At 41.5% G+C, this 22626-nt stretch overlaps 1 protein-coding gene across 2 annotated transcripts in view; it reads left to right on the top strand.

Annotated features, from left to right (window-relative positions):
* Window positions 1-843: 843 nt before the first annotated feature.
* Window positions 844-22626, top strand: part of PPP1R17 (protein phosphatase 1, regulatory subunit 17) — a 39410-nt gene continuing 17627 nt past the window's right edge. Inside the window, exons 1-4 of one of the 2 annotated variants that reach the window (XM_006832155.1) lie at window positions 844-929; window positions 8058-8175; window positions 11718-11870; window positions 13995-14147. In XM_006832155.1, coding sequence (XP_006832218.1) covers window positions 8094-8175; window positions 11718-11870; window positions 13995-14147 — 388 coding nt within the window. In that variant the 5' untranslated portion in view covers window positions 844-929; window positions 8058-8093. Of the gene's footprint in view, window positions 930-8057; window positions 8176-11717; window positions 11871-13994; window positions 14148-22626 lie in introns of those variants that run through there. The other variant, XM_006832156.1, reaches the window with a different exon arrangement.

Genomic DNA, 22626 nt, shown 5'->3' with positions numbered 1-22626 from the left:
CTGAAATCCCCCCTGTACACAACTTTCAGGTAAACAACAGACAAACCAATGAGGTGGACAATAGTGCCTGGGAGACCTGAACTCCTTACAGTAATCAACTTACAATATCAAAAGGGCAGCATTTGCCTTGAGATAAGGAGCTCTGGTAGTGTGTGGTTACAAAGAATCAGTCTGCTAAAGTCAAGGTCAGCAGTTGGAAACTATCAGCGGTTCCGCTGATTTACAGCCTCGGAAACCCCATACATGGTCGCTATGGGTTGGAATGAACTGCATGGCACACCACGTCCACCACCAAAGTTCAGAAGGCAGGAAAGGAGAGGAAAGAAGAATGAATGAAAAAGGTAAACATTGGGAAGAAGTGGAAAAGGTGCTCTTCTGTTAAGGGAATTGTAATCAATGCAGCAAAACAAAATGTGTATGAATTGGTAATGGAAAACTAATTTGCTTTGTAAACATTCATGCAAAGCACAACTAAAAAGCCAATTATCCAAATATATTTGAAGACCAAAATTAGCCTTGGGACCTCTTGAGCAAGTCACTTAACCCCTTCAGGCCTCAGTTTACATATTTGCAAAGTCAAGCCAAAAAAAAAAACTTGCTTCCTAGGTTTGTTATGGAGATTAAAAGCTGGTTTGTCTAGTTTTCTCTGGAGTGCACACTGAGTACTCAGAGCATGACTCTGTGGGTTGTATTTTTAATGGATAATTATTGCAGTGGAGAGCAGTGAAGGCGAGGTGAGTCCTCTTTCCCACTCCATCCCCCTGGCCCTGGTTCCTGAGAAACAGAGCATCCCCATGGCAACAGCAGCAGCTGTTCCCTAGATAAGAGGGCTGAGGCAGAAGCAGCCACCTCTGCAGAAGAGCCAGGCCCAGCTTCTGTGAGCACGCACGCCCTCCCCATCTCTCCTCTTCCAGTGCCTGCACTGATTGGTAAGTTCTTTTGAATTTTACTCCAAGAAATTTTGTGGAGAGGAAAGCAAGTTGCCAATAAGTTGCAACTTCTTTAAGATTGTTAGGACAAAGATCCTTGCAGCTGGAGGCACCATGATTAACCATTGTGGAGCCAGACTTAGTTGGGGGAAGTCTGGGATCAGAAAAAGCCAGCATTTATGAGTCAATTTTCCAAGAGAGGTGAGGTTGTAAGATCTATAAAAGGCAGAGTTCTCAAACAATCCATTGTGAAGTTTTGAATAGACATCTGCCTACTTGTAAATTCACACAAAATAGAGAGATGGACTTTCATTGTTTCTTTGTTTGCTGGTTTCTACAACACTGAGGAAAGGATACTTACCCAAAACACCTCCTTGCTCTAGTTTAAGTACAATTCACTCCTTAAGGAATACTACAAATTTAGGTCTTCTAAAGGAACACATTTGATTTTGAAATGTTGTACCTTATGACCTGAATTCAATTTTCAAATAGGTTTGATGAAGGTCATTTGTTTTACATAACCTAGGAATAAATGAGCCAATACCACATTGGGCTGGTGATATAAACTTCTAGCATTTTACTCCAACATGTAATTCTAAGTCTGATGACTTTGGGGGAAATTATTTGAAACTGTATTACTTACTGAGCTAAAAATCACCCTGTTTCTGAGAATCAGTAATACTATTTTCCCGAAACATGGATATGGTGATCTGCAGTTGATTTGCTCCTTGGCCTATCTGAATTTCATAATTAGCTTCATGGCTGGCAGTGAGATGAAGAGATGATTCTGAAATTGAATTGAGATATACATGTGATAATCACACAAAAACTCAAAGAATTCAGCTAACACTTGTTGAATTGTTAGCAATTGTTGGGCTCTAGACTGAGCATGTGTACACATTGTACAATTCACTCAATCTTGGAGAAGAGTCTATCCTTCTCATTCTACAAATTGAGAAGCTAGGTTTCTAAGAGAGCAAGTACCTTTCCAAGTTCACTCAGTTAGAACGTGGTACAGACAACCAAGCATTTACTTCTGCCTCATGTTGGCGTACAGTCACTTAAGACTTCTGTCCATGAGTTAAACTACATACTCTAACATCCAAATGAGACTCTTGCTCAGTGTTGCAGAACATGAGCAAAGTACCTAGATGAGTTTCTGGCCTCAAGCTGGACGGACCAACCTTTCTTTAGCTGCAGAAATGACGCTACTGACCTCCTAAAATAAGAAGCAATTCTTGTAATTGCTAGTTACCCTGGAGTTGATTCGGACTCATGCTGACCCCAGTGTGCAGAATGGAACTGTGCTCCAAACAGTTTTCAAGGTTGTGACCTATCAATCCGACCACCAGGCCTGTCTTCCAAGGTGCTGCTGGGTAACTTTCACTAATAGTCAAGTGCTTAGCCATTTGGCCCCTGGGGCCTCAATTTCCACTGGCTACCGTGTTGTGTCTGAGACCCACAACCTAATGGGGTTCCTTCCCAGAACCCCTATTTCTGTTCTCAAAAGCGAAGGGGACCTTTGTCATTAACAACCCCTATGTATTATGACATCAATGAATCTATTTCCTCTCTCAGTGGTATTTGCATTTGCAAATGTCTGTCTATCCCTTGTGAAAAAGAATTTAAATGTTCACAAGAGGAAGATAGACGAGTTTAGTATCTGTGATGACCTCCCTCGCTGCCTTGAAATCATATCACTTCATCTCTTGTGTCTGTTGCATTGAACTACCCACATTTTCTCAAACACCAACATCCAGAAAAAGGTACAGATCCACAATCCCTTATGAGTATTTTCTATTTTAAAAAATCTTGAAAATAATTCTGAAAATCAAAATATGGGTTTGTTTTGAAAAGTTCCGCATATACTTACATGGCATAAAACTTGGCCTGTAGTCTTCTGTGGAAATATTCATGTAGCTGATTGTCAGTGCTTCCTGGAACTGGTCTGGGGGCATTAAAAATCAAAGTGTTCTACTGTCCACAGGACATTTGACACCAGGATTTTCAGGTGAGGTGGGGGCAAGGACCTATAAGACAATCATAGTGGCAATGCAAGTCACCCCCAGTGTGAGTATTACAATTCAGAGACCGCACTGGACCAATGAGAGGCAGGAAAGGGTTATGTGGTCACAAGCCTTTGCACTAGAGGTCAGTTGGCTGTTGTTCATGTTAGTAAGCTCCATCGAGTCGGTTCCTATTCTTAATGCTTATCTTAGCATAGTGGTTACAAGTTGGGCTGCTAACCTCAGGTCAGCAGTTCGAAACTACCCCTTGTTCAGAGGGAGAAAGATGAGGCTTTCTGCTCCCGTAAAGATTTACAGCCTTGGAAACCCTATACAGCGTGGAGTCCTGGTGTGTCACGGTGGGGTAATGTGCCAGACTGCAAAGCCATTTGAACTGCAAGGTCAGAGGTTCAAGCTCACCAGCGGCTCCTGGGAAACCCTATACAGGATCGCTATGGGTCAGAACTGACTCCATGGCACACTACCACTACCACCACCACAGCGTCACACTGGGACTTCTCAAAATGTAAACTATGGGTCAACAAACCCTGGCTTTTGGTTAGAATCTAAAGAGCCAGAGGACCTTTAGGGTGAATAAAAGAAAATTCAGAAAGTCCTTGAATTATATGAAACAGCTGAGAGAATGTTCTTGAGAAGTCCATGGTTAACACTCTAGAAGGTTAGAGACTGAAGTTTGCCCAGAGGTACCTGAGAAGAAAGGCCTGGCAATCCACTTTCTTTGGAAAATCAGACACTGAAAATCCTATGGAACACAGCTCTACTCTCACGTGGGTCACCATTAGTTGAAATCTATTAAACAGAAACTGTTTTTTTTTGTGTGTGTCACTGAGAAAGAAACCTATAGTCCCCTGGACAAGTTAACAAGAGCAGCGTCCCTCTGCTGGTGCAGAGATGGTGCTTACTTTGGGTGAAAAGTGAGTTGAAAAGGAGAATGCATGGCAGAGCTGGAAACAGGAAATGTAAGCATTCTTTCTTAGTTCAAGTATTAGACTAGCCCATGTCTAGATGATGAAAGAGCACCCCTTCTCATTGAGAGTGAAGATGAAGAGAGTGGGCAGGGAGACGGGGTCATCTTCTACAAACATTCAACAAGCAGATAAAATGACAATTATGGAAAAGGTGATGCCGCATTCCAAACATCTCTCCCCTCCATGTACTTATTCCTTTCTTTATGAGGGTTTTATTCCAAGAAGGTCATAGGACATCATCAATGATGGAAGTCTCTAAGAGTTTTGTGCAGTCCTGGCTATTTTGAATATAAAATCCAAACTTTGGAAATGATCTCTCAGCCCCCTAGCAAAGCAGAGGCTCTATGATGCACCGTCATCCCTCTGCTAACGTCACAGACTAAAAGTACTTTTGTTCCCCCACTGATAACGGCTGCTCTCTGACAGAAGACACGTGTGCCAGTTCTATGACTAGCCCAGACTTGCCCTTACCTCATCCTGAGACTTGTTACTTCTTAGACTGATCTTTGCACAATTTAGTTCACAGGCTGGCTTCTCACTCTCAAGTGCTAGAGTACCAGAGCTACCTTGCTCAGATAATGGCTGGAGCTCCCATTGTTCAGCATCTAGATGAATCAGGTTTTTAGAACTTTTAAATCACAACTGAGCTTCATTTTTCATGGTGACCCCATGTACTATAGAGTAGAGCGGTTCCATAAGGTTTTCTTGGCTAATATCACCAGGACTTTCTTACGTGGAAACTGGGTGGGTTTGAATCACCAATCTTTAGATTAGTATTTGAGCACACGCCATTTGTACCACCAAGGGTCTTTATGTTATGTTGTTAAGTGCTGTTGAGTCAGTTCCAACTCATAGCAACCATGTATAGGGTTTCCAAGGAGCTACTGGTGGGTTTGAACCACCGACCTTGTAGTCCAGTGCTTATCCTACAGTGTGGCATCGGGACTCCTAGAGATACTAGCTTTTGTGAATTTAGCAACAACTTAGAGGGAGAGAGGGAGAGAAACATCACATTACTCTTGAACTCCACGTACCCTCACTAAAGCAGTAAAGTTTAGCGACTTTCGAAGTCATATAGTTTGGGAGTAAAAAAGAAAAAAGGTAAAGTTTAACCTAGGTGCTGTGTGTTAATGTGCTAGACTGCAAGGTCGGTTTGAACCAAAAGGTCATCAGTTCAAGCTTACCAGTTACTCATTGGAAACTTTATGCAGGGTTGCTGTGAGGAGGAACCAACTCAACAGCATAAGCAACAACATATGACCTGAAAGCCCAGGTTCACCTGAACTATCCAGCTATCGGGTGCATATGGCTATGTTGTTGGAGTCCATTCCAACTCATAACGGCTCATCTGTACAGAATAGATGTGAGTTTTCAAGAAAGATCTTCAGGCCTGTATTCTCAGGTATCTCTGGGTGGGTTCAAACCACCAACCTTTTGCCTACTAGCCAAGTGTTTAATCATTGATGCCGCCCAGGGTCTCCATTGGGCATGCATGATGGATGGTCCAGGTACAAAGAACAACTCACCTATTGGAGAGGAAGGACAGGGCACTAATTCCAGATGGTGGTGGTGAACTGTCAAGTCGGTTCTGACTCAGAGTGACACTGTCCTCTACAGGGTTTCAAGGCTGTAAATGTTTATGGGAGTAGAAAACCTCATCTTTGAAGTTCCCATGGAGCCACTGGTGGATTCAAACTGCTGACCTTGAGGTTAGCACCTAATGCGTAACCCACTACGCTACCCAGGACCTAGAGTAGAAAGTAGAGGGGCTCAGTTCCAGTGCTGACTCTGATTCTGAGTATGTATAACTGATGGTTGTTGTTGTTGTTGTTGTTAAATGCCATGGAGTCAATCCCAACCCATAGTGACCCTGTATAGGGTTTCCAAGGAGTGACTGGTGAGCTTGAACTGCTGACCTTGAGATTCAAACCTACTTTGCAGTCCAGCTCCTTAACCCACAACGTAGGTCATTTTAACTTCTTTGATCTTCTGCTTCTTTTACTGGAGAATGAAGATTTTAGCCAGCTCTTCCATGGGGAGAAGTCCAGACCTGTGACTGACTTTCTGCTAAAACCGCGGGAAGACTGGTTAAGTTGTACACGAGGTCAGGCTGTGACTTTGCCTTCAGACCTCAGCAATGAGACCACTCAGGCCTAGTAACATTGCCATTTCTTCCCTCCACTCAATCCAGTGGGGGTTAGTCCAACCCAAGGTAACAGCAGACTTCCTTGTGAGTTGGCAATCGCTTTGTACATACACAAAAACAATGGTCTGAATTGATTTCGCTGAAGTCACTCAGAACAATCTGTCTGCTCAAAGTGACACTAAAAGCCGGACTCAAGTGATCAGTTAATGGCTCCATCTGCTATGGAGTGATCTCAGCCTGTAGTGAGAGAGACCCTCCAGTCTTCCCAGAGAAGACTGGCTTATTCCCCAGAAGACACTGAGCTGGACTAATTCTATGAGCTTGGGATGTTAGCACAATGGGTTGTGTGCTCATCTGTATGCCAGTGACCCAGGAATCTCATGAGAAGAGGATCAATTGTACCATTTTAATCTTATTAATTCCCCTCTAACCATTCTTGCTACGGGGAGGACATGAATAATAAATTATCTGAAAGAAATTCATGAAAACAGAGTCTAGGCAGGCTCTAAAGATTTCCTATAAATCTTAGCCAATGCATTTCTAATTCAGACCTGACACATGTCCATACTGGATTTTCACTCCTCCTGGACAATGGCAACAACTAATAGCTTTGGGAAGTTCAATGGATGTGTGGTCCAGGGATGATGCTCTAATGCCAGGAATCTCTAGGGAGCAAAATAATAGAGCTCCATTCTAGACCTAGATTTCCTCCTCCCACCTGGATGTCACTGTCATAAACTGAATAGGAAGAAGTCTTATTACTTTATAGGATGTGATGGTTGACAACCAGAAGTCTGGCTCAATTCTGGTTCAAAAGATCCCCTTTGTCTTTGAGAGGCTTGGGTGTCTAACAGAACTCAGTAGAACTGGATTTGAATCCAGACTTGGCTATTTAACATAGGTGTAAAACATAATTTAACTTTCTGGACCTCAGTTTCTTCATCTATGAGATGGGCATAATCCCACTTTGCAGAACTCAAGATACAATGTAGACAAGGTCTAATTTAGAATTTTTTTTGCAACCCTCAGCTAACTCTTTCTAATTCAGACTTGACTAGTGTTCATTCTAAAACTCTCAGAGTACCTCAGAGAAAGGGCAGATACTGAACATTTGATAAATGCCTATTACCAAAAAAATCTGTGTGTGAAAGGGAAATTCAATTTTGGCTTAAATTTCAAGTTTAGAGTTTCTGATAGCTAAGTGGAGTCCTGATATGGCACTGTGGGTTAGTGCGTGAGAAGGCAAAGCCATTTGAACTGCAAGGTCGGTGGTTCAAGCTTACCAGCTGCTCCTCTGAAACCCTCTACAGAGTCACTATGGGTCAGAGGTGACTCGATGGCACTTAACAACAACAACAACAAGAGCTAAGTAGGAACCCTGACATGTGAGTAAAGAACTAGGCTGCTAACCAAAGGACTAGCTTCCCATTCCACTAGTCACTTCATAGGAAAAAGATGTGATAGCCTGCTTCCACAAAGATTTACAGCCTTAGAAACTCTTCTGTCCTATGTTGTTGTTAAGTGCTGTTGAGACAGTAATGACTCATAGCAATCCTGTGTAGGGTTTCCAAGGAGTGGCTCATGAGTTTAAACCGCTGACCTTGTAGTTCAAATTAACCTTGTGGTCCAATGCTTTATCCTATAGCATCTATGTTGTTGTTGTTAAGGTGCCATCAAGTGGATTCTGACCCATAGTGACCCTGTATAGGGTTTCCAAGGAGCAGCTGGTGAGCTTGAACCACCGACCTTGCAGTTCAAATGACTGCAGTCTGATGCTTTAGCTCACAGAGCCACACTAGGACTCCATAAGATCTCTTTAGAGAGGATAACCATCAATGAAAATCATCTCCAAGTTAATGGGTGTTTAGGTTTGAAACAGCTAAGTCTCAGAATCTGACTTGAAAAGTCAAAACATAATAGTAAGTGCTCAATAACTATGTCTGTTTTGCAAATAAATGGCGTACTAATGGATTGTATACTTTGGTAGTGCTGGAGAAGAATTACACATCCTCGTCCTCTTTTGATGATGTCAACTGAGCAAATGCAGCCCCTGGAGCTCTCAGAAGACAGACTGGACAAGCTAGACCCTCGTTGCAGCCATTTAGGTAAATGTTCCAGTGTGAATGTCAGTGGTGAACATCAGAAAAGGTGGGGGTGGGGGTCGTCTCGGCAGGCATCCTCGGAAACATGATAGGTAGCACCTTCTGCTACCAGCCAGCACCAGATGGACAGGCAAACAGCCAAGGGTCTGTGGGGTCTGCCATGTAAATATTAGCTGAAGCACTGGAGAGAAGTTCATTCGGGTTAAAAAGAGTGAGAAAAAGCATTGTCCTCCTTTTTGGGGTCTGACAGAGTCCCAGGCAGAGCATTTCTGAGGCAATAAATGGGAAGTGGCAGCAGAGCCTGTTTCCAGTATTTCCCCGCACACTAACACCCCATGTGCAGTGCCAATAAAATATCTCAAATATCTCTCTTTGCCTATCAAGACAGAATTTTAAATAGCCTTTTTCTGCTTTATTGTCAATCTGTTTCCTTTCCAGAACTGACTTTTTGTATAACCTTTGTAATGAAAATACCAGAAACATTTCTGCCTCTACCCATTTCTAAAAATGAGACACTCAGACGTTTGATGGATGGGCCTTTTGCATATTCATAGCCTTTGTTTATGGCTCATCTGATTGTGACTCCCCCGCCTCTCCCCTCTCCCCATTTGCCATCAAGATATTTGATGTTCCAGGATTTCTTTAAAAAAATGGGAAAAAGCACAATTGAAGTGAAAGTCAAAATGGAAACAAAAATCTTGCTTTCTGAGTAGGATCTAGGGATCGAACAATAACCAACCCATGATAGACTCATATTAGTCCGGCACCTCCAGAGACCCCCACAACTGGGATCTGAGTATCATTCATTTGTTCATTCTACAAATGTCTGTGGTGTGTAAAATATAGGGTTGGAGAGTGGGGATTAGCTGTGCTAGACAGCAGCAAATGCTTGAAATAGTATTTTCAGCCAACCGTGAAGATGCATGGTTCCTGGAGCCTGGGTTGGATCTCTTCTACTGCCAACAGTGAAAAGTCCGCCTCTTAGCTGGCCTTCTGAGTGTCAGCGTTGTTGTTGTTGTTGTTGTGTGCCGTGGAGTCGGTTCCGACTCATAGCGACCCTGCACAGGGTTTCCGAGGCTGTTAATCTTTACGGGAGCAGAAAGCCTCATCTTTCTCCCGCGGAACCGCTGGTAGTTTTGAACTGCTGACCTTACGGTTCGCAGCCCGATTCGTAACCACTACGCTACCAGAGCTCCTTGTGTCAGCGTACTCACCTGCAAATTAAGGATAATAGTGTATACCTTCCTTGTGGGCTTAATGTGAGAGATAAATGAGATCGTATGTTTAGAGATGGTTTTTAAAAAATGTTTGACACATTTTGGTAAAGCACAGGTATCAACAAATCAAAAATGATGTTAATCTGTTGGTCCATCCCACATACTGGATCCTGTGTGAAGATACTTGTCACATAGGTGGCATTCAGTAAAGTCCCCTCCTACCTCATCTTTTTTATGTGCACTGCTGTACACAAGATTTTAGGTGAATAAATGTGTATGGAATTGGAATGATTGAATGAAATAGAAATAATTTTAGGTGAAAGGAAATACTATTATTCAAAGTGACTGCTGAGAATAATGTCATTTGATTTCTTTGGTTAAGTAGAGTGATCTTTTGATAATTCAGGTACAACGAGCTATGGTTACTACATATTATTAATGGTGGGTTCCTTATGTATGTTGAGAGAAGGACCATCTAGACATAAAGTCCAATAGATGATACATAAATTGAGGCCAAGAACCATTTCTTACTTGCCCTTTCATTCCTGAAAGCTAGCACAAAGCTTAATTAACATTTATTGAATAGATAAATAAATGCGCAGGTTATGTTTAGACACACAAAGTAAAAGTGAAAGATTTGGCATGGATTTATCACTTAATCCTCAAGGTTTTAAAGAAAAATATTTTCAAAGTCTGAATATTTTCTAAAGGAAAAAAAGAAAGAGAGAGAGGAAGGAAGAGAGAGAGATGGGGGAGAAATGCTGAAGAATACAATTAACATCATCATTTCCTCATACTCATTCAATATTTATTTGTTGTTAAGTGCCCATGAGTCGGTTGTGACCCATAGCCACCCAGTATATGGTTTCTGAGGAGCTACTGGTGAATTTGAACCACCAACCTTGCAGTTCAAACCCACCTTGTGGTTGAGTGTTTATCCTACAGTCCCACATCAGGACTCCATTCATGTTTATAGGAATACCAAATCAAACATACTTCCATTGAATCAATTTCAGGTCCTAGCATTCCTAGAGGACTGAGTAGAACTGCTTCTCTGGGTTTCTGCAGCTGTAAATCTTTACAGAAGCAGACTATTACATCTTTCTTCTGTGAAGCAACTGGTGTGTTTGAACATCAAACTTTAGTAGTTAGTAGCCTAGTGCTCAACCCACATGTACCATCATGGCTTCTTATTTATAGATATGTTGTTGTTGTTGTTGTTGTTGTCAAATACCATCCAGTCTGTTCCAACCCTTAGTGACTCTGTGTAGGGTTTCTGACTTTATGGTTCAAAGTCCAATTCTTATCCTATAGCGACACTTCCGGAGTCCATTTATAGATGTAGGCAGACTGTTTTCAGGCTCTAGTTAGAGTCTCCAGGGAAAACAAATCACATCATTGCCTTGTTTATGCTTTGAATCCTAATAGAGTAGCTCCTTACATATAACATAGTTTGTCCATTCATTAAAGAATGTAGTCAACTGATATTTATCTGGAGTCCTGGTGTGGTGATGCAGGTTAATGCTCTGGACTACAAGGTCAGTTTGAACTTAAGGTGAGTGAGGAATTCATCAAGAATAATACAGAAACTTCTTCTAAGACCAAAGAAAGCCTAATGTTCCATACCGGTTCTGGAGTCTCCAAAAAGAATGAGACTTGAGCAAAGGGACTATAGAAGGAACATTTTGCACAGAGACTTTATTGTCCCAGCAGAAATTTAACTCAGATTTTGGCTTGTCTAACTATATTTTGAAGCTTCTCTTTGCCTTGACTACCCAATCCATCTGAAGTCTCCTTACTTGGAATTTAGCATACTTCTAGTTTCTATGTTGTGATATATATTTGTGCCAGAGGAGTGGTGGTGCAGAGATTAAGAGCTAGGCTGCTAACCCAAGGCCAGCTGTTCAAAATCACCAGTTGCTCCATGTGAGGAAGATGTGGCAGTCTGCTTCTCTAAAGATCACAGACTTGAAAACATTTCAGGGAAGTTCTACTTTGTCCTAGAGTTGCTTTGAGTTGTAATGGACTCCAAGGCTATGAGTTTGAGATTTTTGATGCATTCAAGACCTCAGTTTTTTGTTGTTGTTAAGTGCCGTCGAGTCAGTTCCAAATCATAGCAACCCTATATAGGGTTTCCAAGGAGTGGCTGGTGGGTTTGAACCACTGACCTTGTGGTTAGCAGTCTAATTAATGCTTATCTTACATTGCCACACTAGGACTCCTGGAGACCTCAGTAGAAGTACTCTTATTATTAGATGGAATCCAACCAATTAGTGACTGAATTCTTATTCACTTGGATTTTTTCTTCTTGTAACCTGCCTAAATCAGATGATCTTTCAGACCAGTTCATTAAAGACTGTGATCTCAAAAAGAAGCCAAGGAAAGGGAAAAATGTCCAGACCACCTCGAATGTTGAATCCGACCAAAAAAAACCAAGAAGAAAAGATACGCCAGCCCTGCACATTCCTCCTTTTATACCAGGTAATAGACAATGAGGTCATTTTGCACATCTATAGGTCATAATGAGATTACAGCTTTTTCCTTAAATATTTTGATATTTATTTAATAATTCTGAATTCCCATATTTGTCCTGGTCTGAGACTGTAGGAAAAGCACTGGACTGCTAACTGGTTGACAGTTCAAACTCGCCAGCTGCTCTTTAGAAATCCTATACAGTGTTGCTATGAGTTGGAACCAACTTGATGGCACTTAACAACAACCTTAGAACTGGTTACATTATGGACAATTGTTATAATAAATAAATTATTAAAATGTAATGGCTTAACACAAGGGAAGTTTATTTCACACTTACCAACTTGACCTCTAGGTCAGTTTGAACTGCAAGATTGGCGGTTCAAACTCACCAGCCGCTCCTCAGAAATCCTATACAGGGTCACTATGAGTCAGAATCAACTCAACACAGCTTAACAACGCTAGTGGTAGCTGGGACTGAGGGAGGCAGGCAGTGCTCCAGTCTTTCAGGAATCCAGGTTGATGAAGGTTCTGAAGTCATTGGTGAAAGGCTTCCAAAGTCACCTTGACTATTATCTCCCAGATGTCCTGGAGGTAGACAGAGTGGAGGGTTGAGAAGGAGATTTATGTGGACCAGGCCTCAGAGTTGCACACAATCACGAGACCTCCACTGCCTAAAAGGTAACCTCCCTGTGTGGCCAGGAGAAAAGCAAAGCACTTTGGTGAACAGCTAACATACCTCTAATGCCCTTAGCATGTCAGCTAACATGTCTCTAACGCCTATATATCATGTGACACTCTCAAATTCCCAAAAGTTTCATTTTGTTTTCTTTACTTCTCTTCCTTCCTCCCTGGTCACTTATTCAATGCCCTCTTTAATACACTCTGAGGGATATAAATAAAATAAAGCATAAGTGAAGGAGCTTTCAATTCTATGAGGAATAAAGAAAAACCCAGTTGCTGTCAAGTAGACTGCAACTCCTGGCAATGCCATCCATGTGTGCCAAGCAGAACTGTGCTCCTCAGCGTGCTCAGTGGCTGCTCTTTCTGAAGTAAATTGTCAGCCTTCCTTCCAAGGTGCCTCTGGGTAGATGGGTAACTCCAAATTTTGGTTAGCAACTGAGCACATTTATCATTTGTACTACCCAGAGACTCCATAAAAAACAAACAGAAAAAAAACAAAAAAAATCACAGCAGAATATTTCAGCGCATAAATAGCCAAAACATGCAATAAAAAACATATCCAGGTGGAGGTCCTTAGGTAGGAAACTGAGGAGTGTATTGTGTAACGTCTTATAGAGACGTTTGCTTTTATAAACCTAGTGCCAACAAGTTAATTCTGGCTCAGAGTGGCCCTAAAGGACTGTCCTTTGGGTTTCTGAGACTATAAATCTTTAGGGGAGGGAGCATCTTCCTTCCACAGAGTAGCCGGTGGGTTCCAACTGCTGATCTTGCGGTTCACAGCACAAAACGTAACCCACTTCACTACCAGGACTCCTGAAATGAAAGCAGGCATGTAAAGTCCTTTACAAAAGGCATTGCTGTTGTTGTTAAGTGCCATCGAGTTAGTTCTGACTCATAGGGTTCCCAAGCAGCAGCTGGTGGGTTTAAACTGTCAACCTTGTGGTTCACAGTCCAGTGCTATTCGTTATGATAAACTTCTTATATAGATTTGAAAAGTGATATAGACTACTTTACAGGTACATAGACAAATGTGTACTATGTAAATATGTATAGGCATGTTGTTGTTGTTATTGCTAAGTGCTGTCGAATCAGTTCTAATACATAGTCACCCTGTATAGGGTCTCCAAGGGGAAACTGGTGAGTTTGAACTATTAACTTTGTGGTTTGCAGCCCAGTGCTTACCAGATAGCACCACATCAGGAATCTATGTATATGCATGTTGTTGTTAAGTGCCATTGAGTAGGTTCCAACTCATAGCAACCCTGCACAGGGTTTCCAAGGAGTAGCTGGTGAGCTTGAACTGTCAACCAGTTTGTGGTTCAAACTGACCTTGCAGTCCAGCACACCAACCTGCAATGGCTCACCAGGACTCATGTATATGCCTAGTCCACAAATATCAGCATATATGTTGCTGACCCTGTCTCTCCCTCTGTTCCTCTAATTGTGCAGGTGTGATTTCAGAGCATCTAATTAAACGATACGATGTCCAAGAGAGACATCCAAAGAACAAAATGAATCCAGCTCTTCATAACAGTGACCTGGAACAGAAAAAGCCAAGGAGAAAAGACACACCTGCCCTACACATGCCTCCCTTTGTAGCAGGTAAAAGAGCTGGTACAGGGCATTCGCAGGGGGCGATGGAACGAAGTTGAGTGTTTTACCATCTGGATATGCCCCAGGAACGACCTTTATCCTGGCCCAACAAGCTGTTCCCCAAAGAGCTCTGGGAAGGAGGCACATTTGCTGCTGTTTTTCAGGTTTATCTTCACGGGCGACTCCCCAGGGGTTGGCTGAGACATGAGGGAGGGTCAAAGCCTTACTCATGCTGCAGCAGAACTGGCCAAATTCACTGAGCCCATGAAATGAAATGTCAGGGGGTCCTTGAGAAGAGTAACCCGCTTTCCCCCATTTGCCTATCTTCCATGAGTAGCACATCTTGTGGCTGATTCTCCCAAGATACTTTGATTAATTGAAAAAATCCTCAGAGCAAGAGCGAGAGAGATGCAGAAATATGGACAACTATCTGAATCCGTGACAAGAAACTAAAAATACCTTCCTGAACTATCGGCACAACCCCAGGCTGTAAGGAAGCCAGTGGGAGAGGTATAGTCCTAATCCTTGACGAATTTTTGTGCCTGTTGGGGAATAAGACATGTACGTTCATGATTAGAGTATGAACAGAATATATGTGTGTATTATACATACACATATAGAGGTATTTTACCTGCACATATGCATACACTATGCATGCACCTAAAAGGAAGCTTCAGAAGGCTAGTTGAAAATGAAAAGATAAAGGACTTTTTCCACAAACTTTTTAAAACCCCTTATATGAATTTTTCATGGAAAAATTTCATTATCTTTAACTCCATTTTCCACTAATTTTTTTAAACCCAATGTATGAGCATGTATATTTGTTATTAAGTGTTAAGTGTAGCTGGTTGCTACTCATAGCAGCCCTGTATAGCGTTTCCAAGAAGCATCTGGTGGGTTTGAATCACCAGCCCTGTAATTTGCAGTGCTGTGCTTATCCTATAGCACCACATATGTATTGTATGTTGTTGCTGTTAGGTGCCATTGAGTCTGTTCTTGCTCTGACCCGTAGTGACCTTATGCACAACAGAAGGAAACACTGCCCTGTCCTGGACCAAACTCACAATCATTGTTTCGCTTGAGCTCATTACTGATGCCACTGTACCAATCCATTTTTGTTGGGAGTATTTCTGTTTCACGCTACCTCTCCACTTTACAAAGCATGATGTCCTTCTCTAGGGAATGGTCCCTCCTGGTAATATGTCTAAGGAATGAGAGACATTCAAAGTATGAGAAAACAAGTCTAGCCAACCTGGCTTCCAAGAAGCATTCTGACTACTTCTTCCAACATAGGTTTGTTTATTTTCTGGTAGTCCATGGTATTATTATTTTTTTTTTAATGTTTTATTGTGAATTATGTGATAGTTTACATGGGAGAACATTAGTTTTACATTCATCCTATCGTATATTGTTTCGTTGCCATGGTTAGAATCCCCTCCATACAGCATCAACCAACCAAAGGGTATATACCCTGCAAGCCTGTCCCCTCTGCCATCAGCACACAGCCCCTCTCTCTCTGTGTGTCTAAAGTCCCCAGCTGCTCCATCTCTCCACATCATTGTCTCTGCCTCCATTTCAGGCATCACTGCTTCTCTGGGTAGGGTCCCGCTCTCTGCTCTTCTCCATTGATGGTCCCAGGGACCTCCACTCCTAGACTGAAAAGTTAATCACACCCCTCCTTGTTACAAAATGTCTACCTTTACATTTCCAACCCTCACAATCAGTCCTGATAACAATTATTCACTATCATGGTACTTTTAATATTCTTCTGTAACACCGTAACTCAAATGCATCAATTCTGCCATTCGTTGTCCAAATTTCACATGCACATGGCATCAAGATTGGAGGTAGACTCATTAACAACCTGGGATATGCAGATGATACAACCTTGCTTGCTGAAAGTGAAGAGGACTTAAAATACTTACTGATGAAGATCAAAGACCACAGCTGGTCTGCGTTGCACTTCAATGTAAAGAAAACAAAAATCCTCACCACTGGACCAATAAACAACATTCTTATCAATGAAGAAAAGATTGAAGTTGTCAAGTACTTCATTCTTCTTGGATCAGCTATTAGCTCTCATGGAAGCAGCAGTTCAAGAAAGCAGTGATGTATTGCATTAGGCAAATCTGCACAAGACCTTTTTAAAGTGTTGAAGAGCAAAGACGTCAGTTTGAGGACTAAGGTGAGCCTGACCCAAGCCATGGTATTTTCAATAACCTCATATGCATGCGAAAGCTGGACAGTGAATAAGGAAGACCATAGAAAAATTAATGCTTTTGGGTTACGGTGTTGGAGGAGAATACTGAAGATGCTATGGGTTGCCAGAAGAGCAAATAGTTCTGTGTTGGAAGAAGTGCAGCCAGAGTGTTCCTTGGAGGCTAGGATGGCCAAACATCATCTCTCATACTTGGGACATATTGTCAAGAGGGACCAGTCACTGGAGAAGAATACCATGTTTGATAAGGTGGAGGGTCATAGAAAACGAGGAAGACTCCCAGCAAGGTGGATTGGCAAAGTGGCAGCATCAATGGACTCAAGCATGACAATAATTGTGAGGTTGGCCTAGGACCGGGCAGTGTTTCATTCTGTTGTGTATAGGGTCACTATGAATTGGTAACAACTCGATGGCACCTAACAACAACAACAATGATATTAGGCTATTGAAAATACCATGGCTTGGGTCAGGCTCATCTTAGTCCTCAAATTGACATCTTTGCTCTTCAACACTTTAAAGAAGGTCTCATGCAGCAGATTTACCTAATACAATGTGTCATTTGGTTTCTTGACTACTGCTTCTATGAGTGTTGATCTTTGATCTTTAATCTGTGGTCTTTGATCTTCATCAGTATTTTAAGCCCTCGTCACTTTCAGCAAGCAAGGTTGTATCACCTACATATCGCAGGTTTTTAATGAGTCTTCCTCTAAACCTGATGCCATGTTTTTCTTCCTATAATCCAGCTTCTTGGATTATTTGTTCAACATACAGACTGAATAAATATGTGGAAAAAAAACAAAACATGGCTCACACCTTTCTGATTTTAAAACATTCATTGACCCCTTGTTCTGTTAGGGCAACTTCCTCTAGGTCTATACACAGGTCCCTCATGAGCAAAAATAAATATTCTAGAATACTCATTCTCTACAATGTCCATAGCTTGTCATAACCCACACAATCAGAAATGTTTGCATAGCCAATAAAGCACAGGTAAACAGCTTTTCATCTGAAGTCAGCAATGATATCCCTTGCTCCATGTCCTACCTGTAATCCTCTGGAAGTTCCCCATCAATATGTTGTTGCAGCTGTTTTTTAATTATTTGAGCAAAATTTTACTTGCTTGTGATATTAATGATATTGTCTGATGACTTTTCCATTCCACTGGTTCACCTCTCTTTGGAATGGGCACAAATGGATCTCTTTCAATCAGTTGACCAGGCAGCTCTCTTCCAAATTTCTTGGCATAAATGAGTGAGTGTCTCCAGTGCTGCATCAGTTTGTTGAATTATTTCCATTTATATTCCAGAGTCTTGTTCTTTCCAATGCCTTCGATGTACCTTGGACTTTTTCTTTCAGTACTATTGGCTTTTGATCATATGCTACCTCTTGAAATGGTTGAAAATCAACAATTTCTTTCCCTTTCATCTTCTTTTTGTACTTTCTGCATCATTCAACCATTCAGTCCATGAAACCATTCCGTATTTCAAATCAAGTCTTGAATTTTTCTTCCCTTTTTCCAACTTGAGAAATGCTGAGCTTTTACCTCATTTCTTATATTTGCTTTACCATCTCTACATTTTTTGTCTTCTTAATGACCTTTTGCTTTCTTCCTGTATGGAGTTCATGATGTCATCCCGCAACTCTTTTGGTCGTCAGTCATTCGTGTCTAATGCATCAAATCTGCTTTTGAGATGATCTCTAAATTCAGGTAGGATATATTCAAGGAAATATTTTCACTCCTGTGGACTTGTTTAATTTTCTTCAGCTTCACCCTGAACTTGTGGATAAGCAATTGATAGTCTGTTCCACAGTCTGCCCTTAACCTTGTTTTGGCTGATGATATGAAGCTTTTCCACCATCTCTTCTCACAGATGTAGTTAATTTGATTTCTGTGTATTCCATCTGGATATTGTATACAGGTGTCTTTTTATGTTGTTTAAAAAAAGTATTTGCCATGAAGAAGTCGTTGGTCTTTCAAAATACTATCATGTGATCACCAGCATCATTGCTATTACCAAGGCCATATTTTCCAAGTATTGATCCTTCCTCTTTATTTCCACCTTTGCATCCAATAGCCAGCAATTATCAATATATCTCAATTGCATGTTTAATCAGTTTCATCCTGAAGAAGTTGGTTGTTTTTGTTAAGAACCATTGAGTTGGTTCTGACTCATAGCAACCCTGTATGGGGTTTCCAAGGAACAGCTGATGGGTTTGAACTGAGAACCTTGTAGTTTGCAGTCCAGTGCTAATACTACAGCGCCACACCATGAAGAAATCCATGAAGAAGTTGGTAGAATTCTTCAATTTAATCACTACTAGCTTTAGAGGTTGATGCAAAAATTTGAATAATAGTGGTATTAACTGTTTGTTGTTGTTAAGTGCCTTGAGGCAGTCTGCTCATAGTGACCTTGTATAGGGTTTCTGAGGAAAGGCTCGTGAGTTTGAACCACTGACCTTGCAGTTCAAACCGACCTTGCTGTTCACTTTTTATCCTACAACACCACACTAGGTATTAACTGCAGGCGTATGGATATTACCCTATCACAGACAGCATTATAATTCAAGATAGATCTTGAAATGCTCTTTTCGATGATGAATGTAATGCCATTCCTCTTCAATTTGTCATTCCTAGCATAGTAAACCATGTGCTTGTCAGATTCATAATGGCCAATACCAGTTCTGGTGTGAAGCTGCTGGTTAACGCAATGGACAGCAAAGTCGGTTTGAACCATAAGGTCAGCAGTTCAAGATCACTACTTGCTCCTCAGAAGCCCTATACAGGAACGCTATGAGCCACAACAATTTGACAACACTTAACAACAGCAACAACAATGCCTAGGGTATTGGTCTTTATCTGTTACATTTCATTTTTGACAACTTCCAATTTTCCTAGATTCATACTTTGTACATTCAATGAATCTTGGTGTGGCACTGTGGGTTAATGTGCTAGACTGCAAGATCTGTTTAAACCACAAGGTCAGTGGTTCAAGCTCACCAGCCGCTCCTTGGAAGCCCTATACAGGGTCACTATGGGTCAGAACTGAGTAGAAGGCACTTAACAGCAAGAACAATGTGTTTCAATTATTGATGTATGTGTGTTTGAAGCTATTTCTCCTCACTTTGAGTTGTGCCCCATCAGCAAATGATGGTCTTGAAAGCTTTACTCCATTCATGTCATCACAGTTAATTCCATTTTGAGGAGGTAGCTCTTGCTCAGGTGTATTTTGAGTGTCTTTCAACATGAAAGGCTTATCTTTAGGCCCTGCATCTGATAGAACTCTGGTGCTCTTCATCATGTTTCAATATGCAGTATCCTGGTGCTCTCTAACAGTGACCCACTGCTATTCATTAAGCTAAACATTTGGAAATAGTCTGCCTTTCCTTCTTCCTAGTCTGTCTTAGTCTGTAAACTCAGCTGAAACCCATCCACTAAATGACCCTGCTGATACTTAAAATACCAGTGATATCACTTCTAGCATCAAAGCAACATGCAAGCCACCACAGTAAGACACACTGACAGACAAGTTGTGGGCATGTGTATATATATATATTTATATTGTTGTTGTTGTTGTTAAGTGCCTTCGAGTCGGTTCCGACCCATAGCGAACCTGTACAGGGTTTCCGAGGGTGTAAATCCTTACTGGAGTAGAAAGCTTCATCTTTCTCCCGCAGAGCAGCTGGTAGTTTTGAACTGCTGACCTTAAGGTTCGCAGCCCGATTCGTAACCACTATGCTACCAGAGCTCCATATATATATATGTTGTTGTGTATCAGGATATGGTCACTATGAGTCAGGACCAACTTGATGGCACCTAACAACAAATATATATATATATATATATATATACCTACACACACAAAATCAGCAGTTCAAACCCACCAGCTGTTGCTTTGAATCAGGGTCACTATAAGTCTGAACCAACTTGACAACAGTCTAACAAAAACAACAACATGTATACTTGCCGTGGAGTCAGTTCCAACTCATAGTGATCCTATGTAGAATTTCCAAGGAGCATCTGGTGAGCTTGAACCGCAGACCTTGCAGTCCAACGCATTAACCTGCAGTGCCACACCAGAACTCCACATATTTATTGTACAGGTATAACATATGTGTATGTACTTATTAAGGAGCTCTGGTAGCGTAGTGGTTACGAATCGGGCTGTGAACCTTAAGGTCAGCGGTTCGAAACTACCAGCCGCTCCGCGGGAGAAAGATGAGGCTTTCTACTCCCGTAAAGATTTACACCCTCGGAAACCCTGTACAGGGTCGCTATGGGTCGGAACCGACTCAATGGCACTTAACAACAATAACAACAACAACATGTACTTATTAAAAGATAATTCTGTGTTTCATGAAGTTCCCACATATGTATGTATGTGCATGTAGTATGTTGGGAAGAGGAGTGGACATGTACTAATGTTTATTGAGAGCCATACCTGTTAGGTACTGATGTATGCATGTCTCTCAAGTTTTCAAAACTTAACTGAATAACACAAGAGAGTAGCTATTATAACTGTTTACAGATAAAGAAACTGAGAGGTAATTTTATTAACTCAGTCAGCCAATTTCAAATCTTTAAAGTCTAGTGTGGAAGACAATGCATAGATGGATGGATGATTGATTTGATCTATGATTGCATAATGTGAAATTTATACCCAGGATCAAAATTCTTATGTGACAAACTGCTGCTCAACCCCAGGTCTGTCTGACCTTTGGGGCATGTTTTAAATTTGTACTATGCTTAGCTGGGATTTTAGCATTATTGTTGTTGTTGTTAGGTGACATCAAGTCGATTCTGACTCATAGCAACCCTGTGTAGGGTTTCTGAGGAGCAGCTGGTGAGCTTGAACTACCGACCTTGCAGTTCAACCTGACTTTGCAGTCAGTGCATTAGCCTGTAGTGCAACATCAGGATTCCAGAAAGAGCACTTTCTGGAGGCGATGAGATTTGGTGCTATTATACAACAATGTTTCTCCTTTATTTCGTTTTTCAGTGTAGAAGATAAATGGACTCAGCTCAAAAGAGTATGTCCTGGCAAAAACAGTCAAGAGGCTTGTATCGTCAATCATGTTGAAGGGTCTTGACCCACTCTTCATGGGATTTGTGTTGTTTGCACTTCAATCTTTTCTCTTTCCTGAAGTATGAAAGACAAAGTGTCCCAGCCTGGCTTCTAAGGAGCACTGTGGCTGCATTTCTTCCAACACAAATTAGTTTCTTCTTTTGATGGTACATGGTACTTATAATATTGGTCTCCAACACTGTAACTCAAATGTATTCAATCTTCTACGGTCTATCCTAGTACATAGAGACGAGGATGGCAAGACTTACTTTGCCTCTCATACTTTCTACATGTTGTCAGGAGGACCAGCGCCTGGAGAAGGACACCATGCTTGGTAAAATGGGGGGTCAGCGAAAAAGAGGAAGATCTCCAATGAGATGGATTGACATAGTGGCAAATACAATGGGCTCAAATGTAGCAGCAATTGTGAGAATGGCGCAGGACCAGTGGGTGGTTTGTTTGGTTGGGCATAGGGTCACTAGGACTCTGAACTAACTCGGTGGCACCGAACAACAATAACAGAAGTTGTTGTTGTTGTTAAGTGCCATGGAGTCAGTTCCGACTCACAGTGACCCAGCACAGGGTTTCCGAGGCTGCAAATCTTTACGGGAGCAGAACCGCATCTTTCTCCCGCGGAAATGCTGGTAATTTCAAACTGCCGACCTTGAGGTTCACAGCCTGTTTTCCAACCACTAAACATGGTCTCTGGAGTCAGAAAGCCCTGGATTTGATGCTTGATTTTGCCCTGTACTAGCTGTGTGACCCTGAAAAACTTGACAGGAACTCTAAGAACTTCCTTTCTTTCCTTAATCTATGAGAGGGAGATGCATAAAATTTGCCCTCCCAGCAATTATTAAAATATATAGAACACTTAGCACAGTTGCTGGCATAATGAAATCCCTTTATAATGTTCGTTCTCCTCCATTCTCTATTGAATTTTACATTTTCTGAGAGAAATCAAACTATTTCTTAAGGTGAGAATATTCTTAGCATAAATTTTGTACATCTCTGTGTAAACATGGAGATTCCTAAAAGTGTTGCACTCTGCCCACCTGAAAATGTCGACTTCCAAAATCTGAAGTTGTTGAGTGCCAAACAACTCCTAGCTGAAAGTCTGGCGATTTGAATCAACACACACAGTTGCCTCACCACCACTCGTCTGTCAGTTTGTCATACTGTGGTGACTTGTGTGTTGTTGTGATTCTGG

This window comes from Chrysochloris asiatica, unplaced genomic scaffold, assembly GCF_000296735.1.
Source record: "Chrysochloris asiatica unplaced genomic scaffold, ChrAsi1.0 scaffold00006, whole genome shotgun sequence".
In the NCBI taxonomy this organism is placed as follows: domain Eukaryota; kingdom Metazoa; phylum Chordata; class Mammalia; order Afrosoricida; family Chrysochloridae; genus Chrysochloris; species Chrysochloris asiatica.
This window is presented reverse-complemented; position numbering and strand designations above follow the sequence as displayed.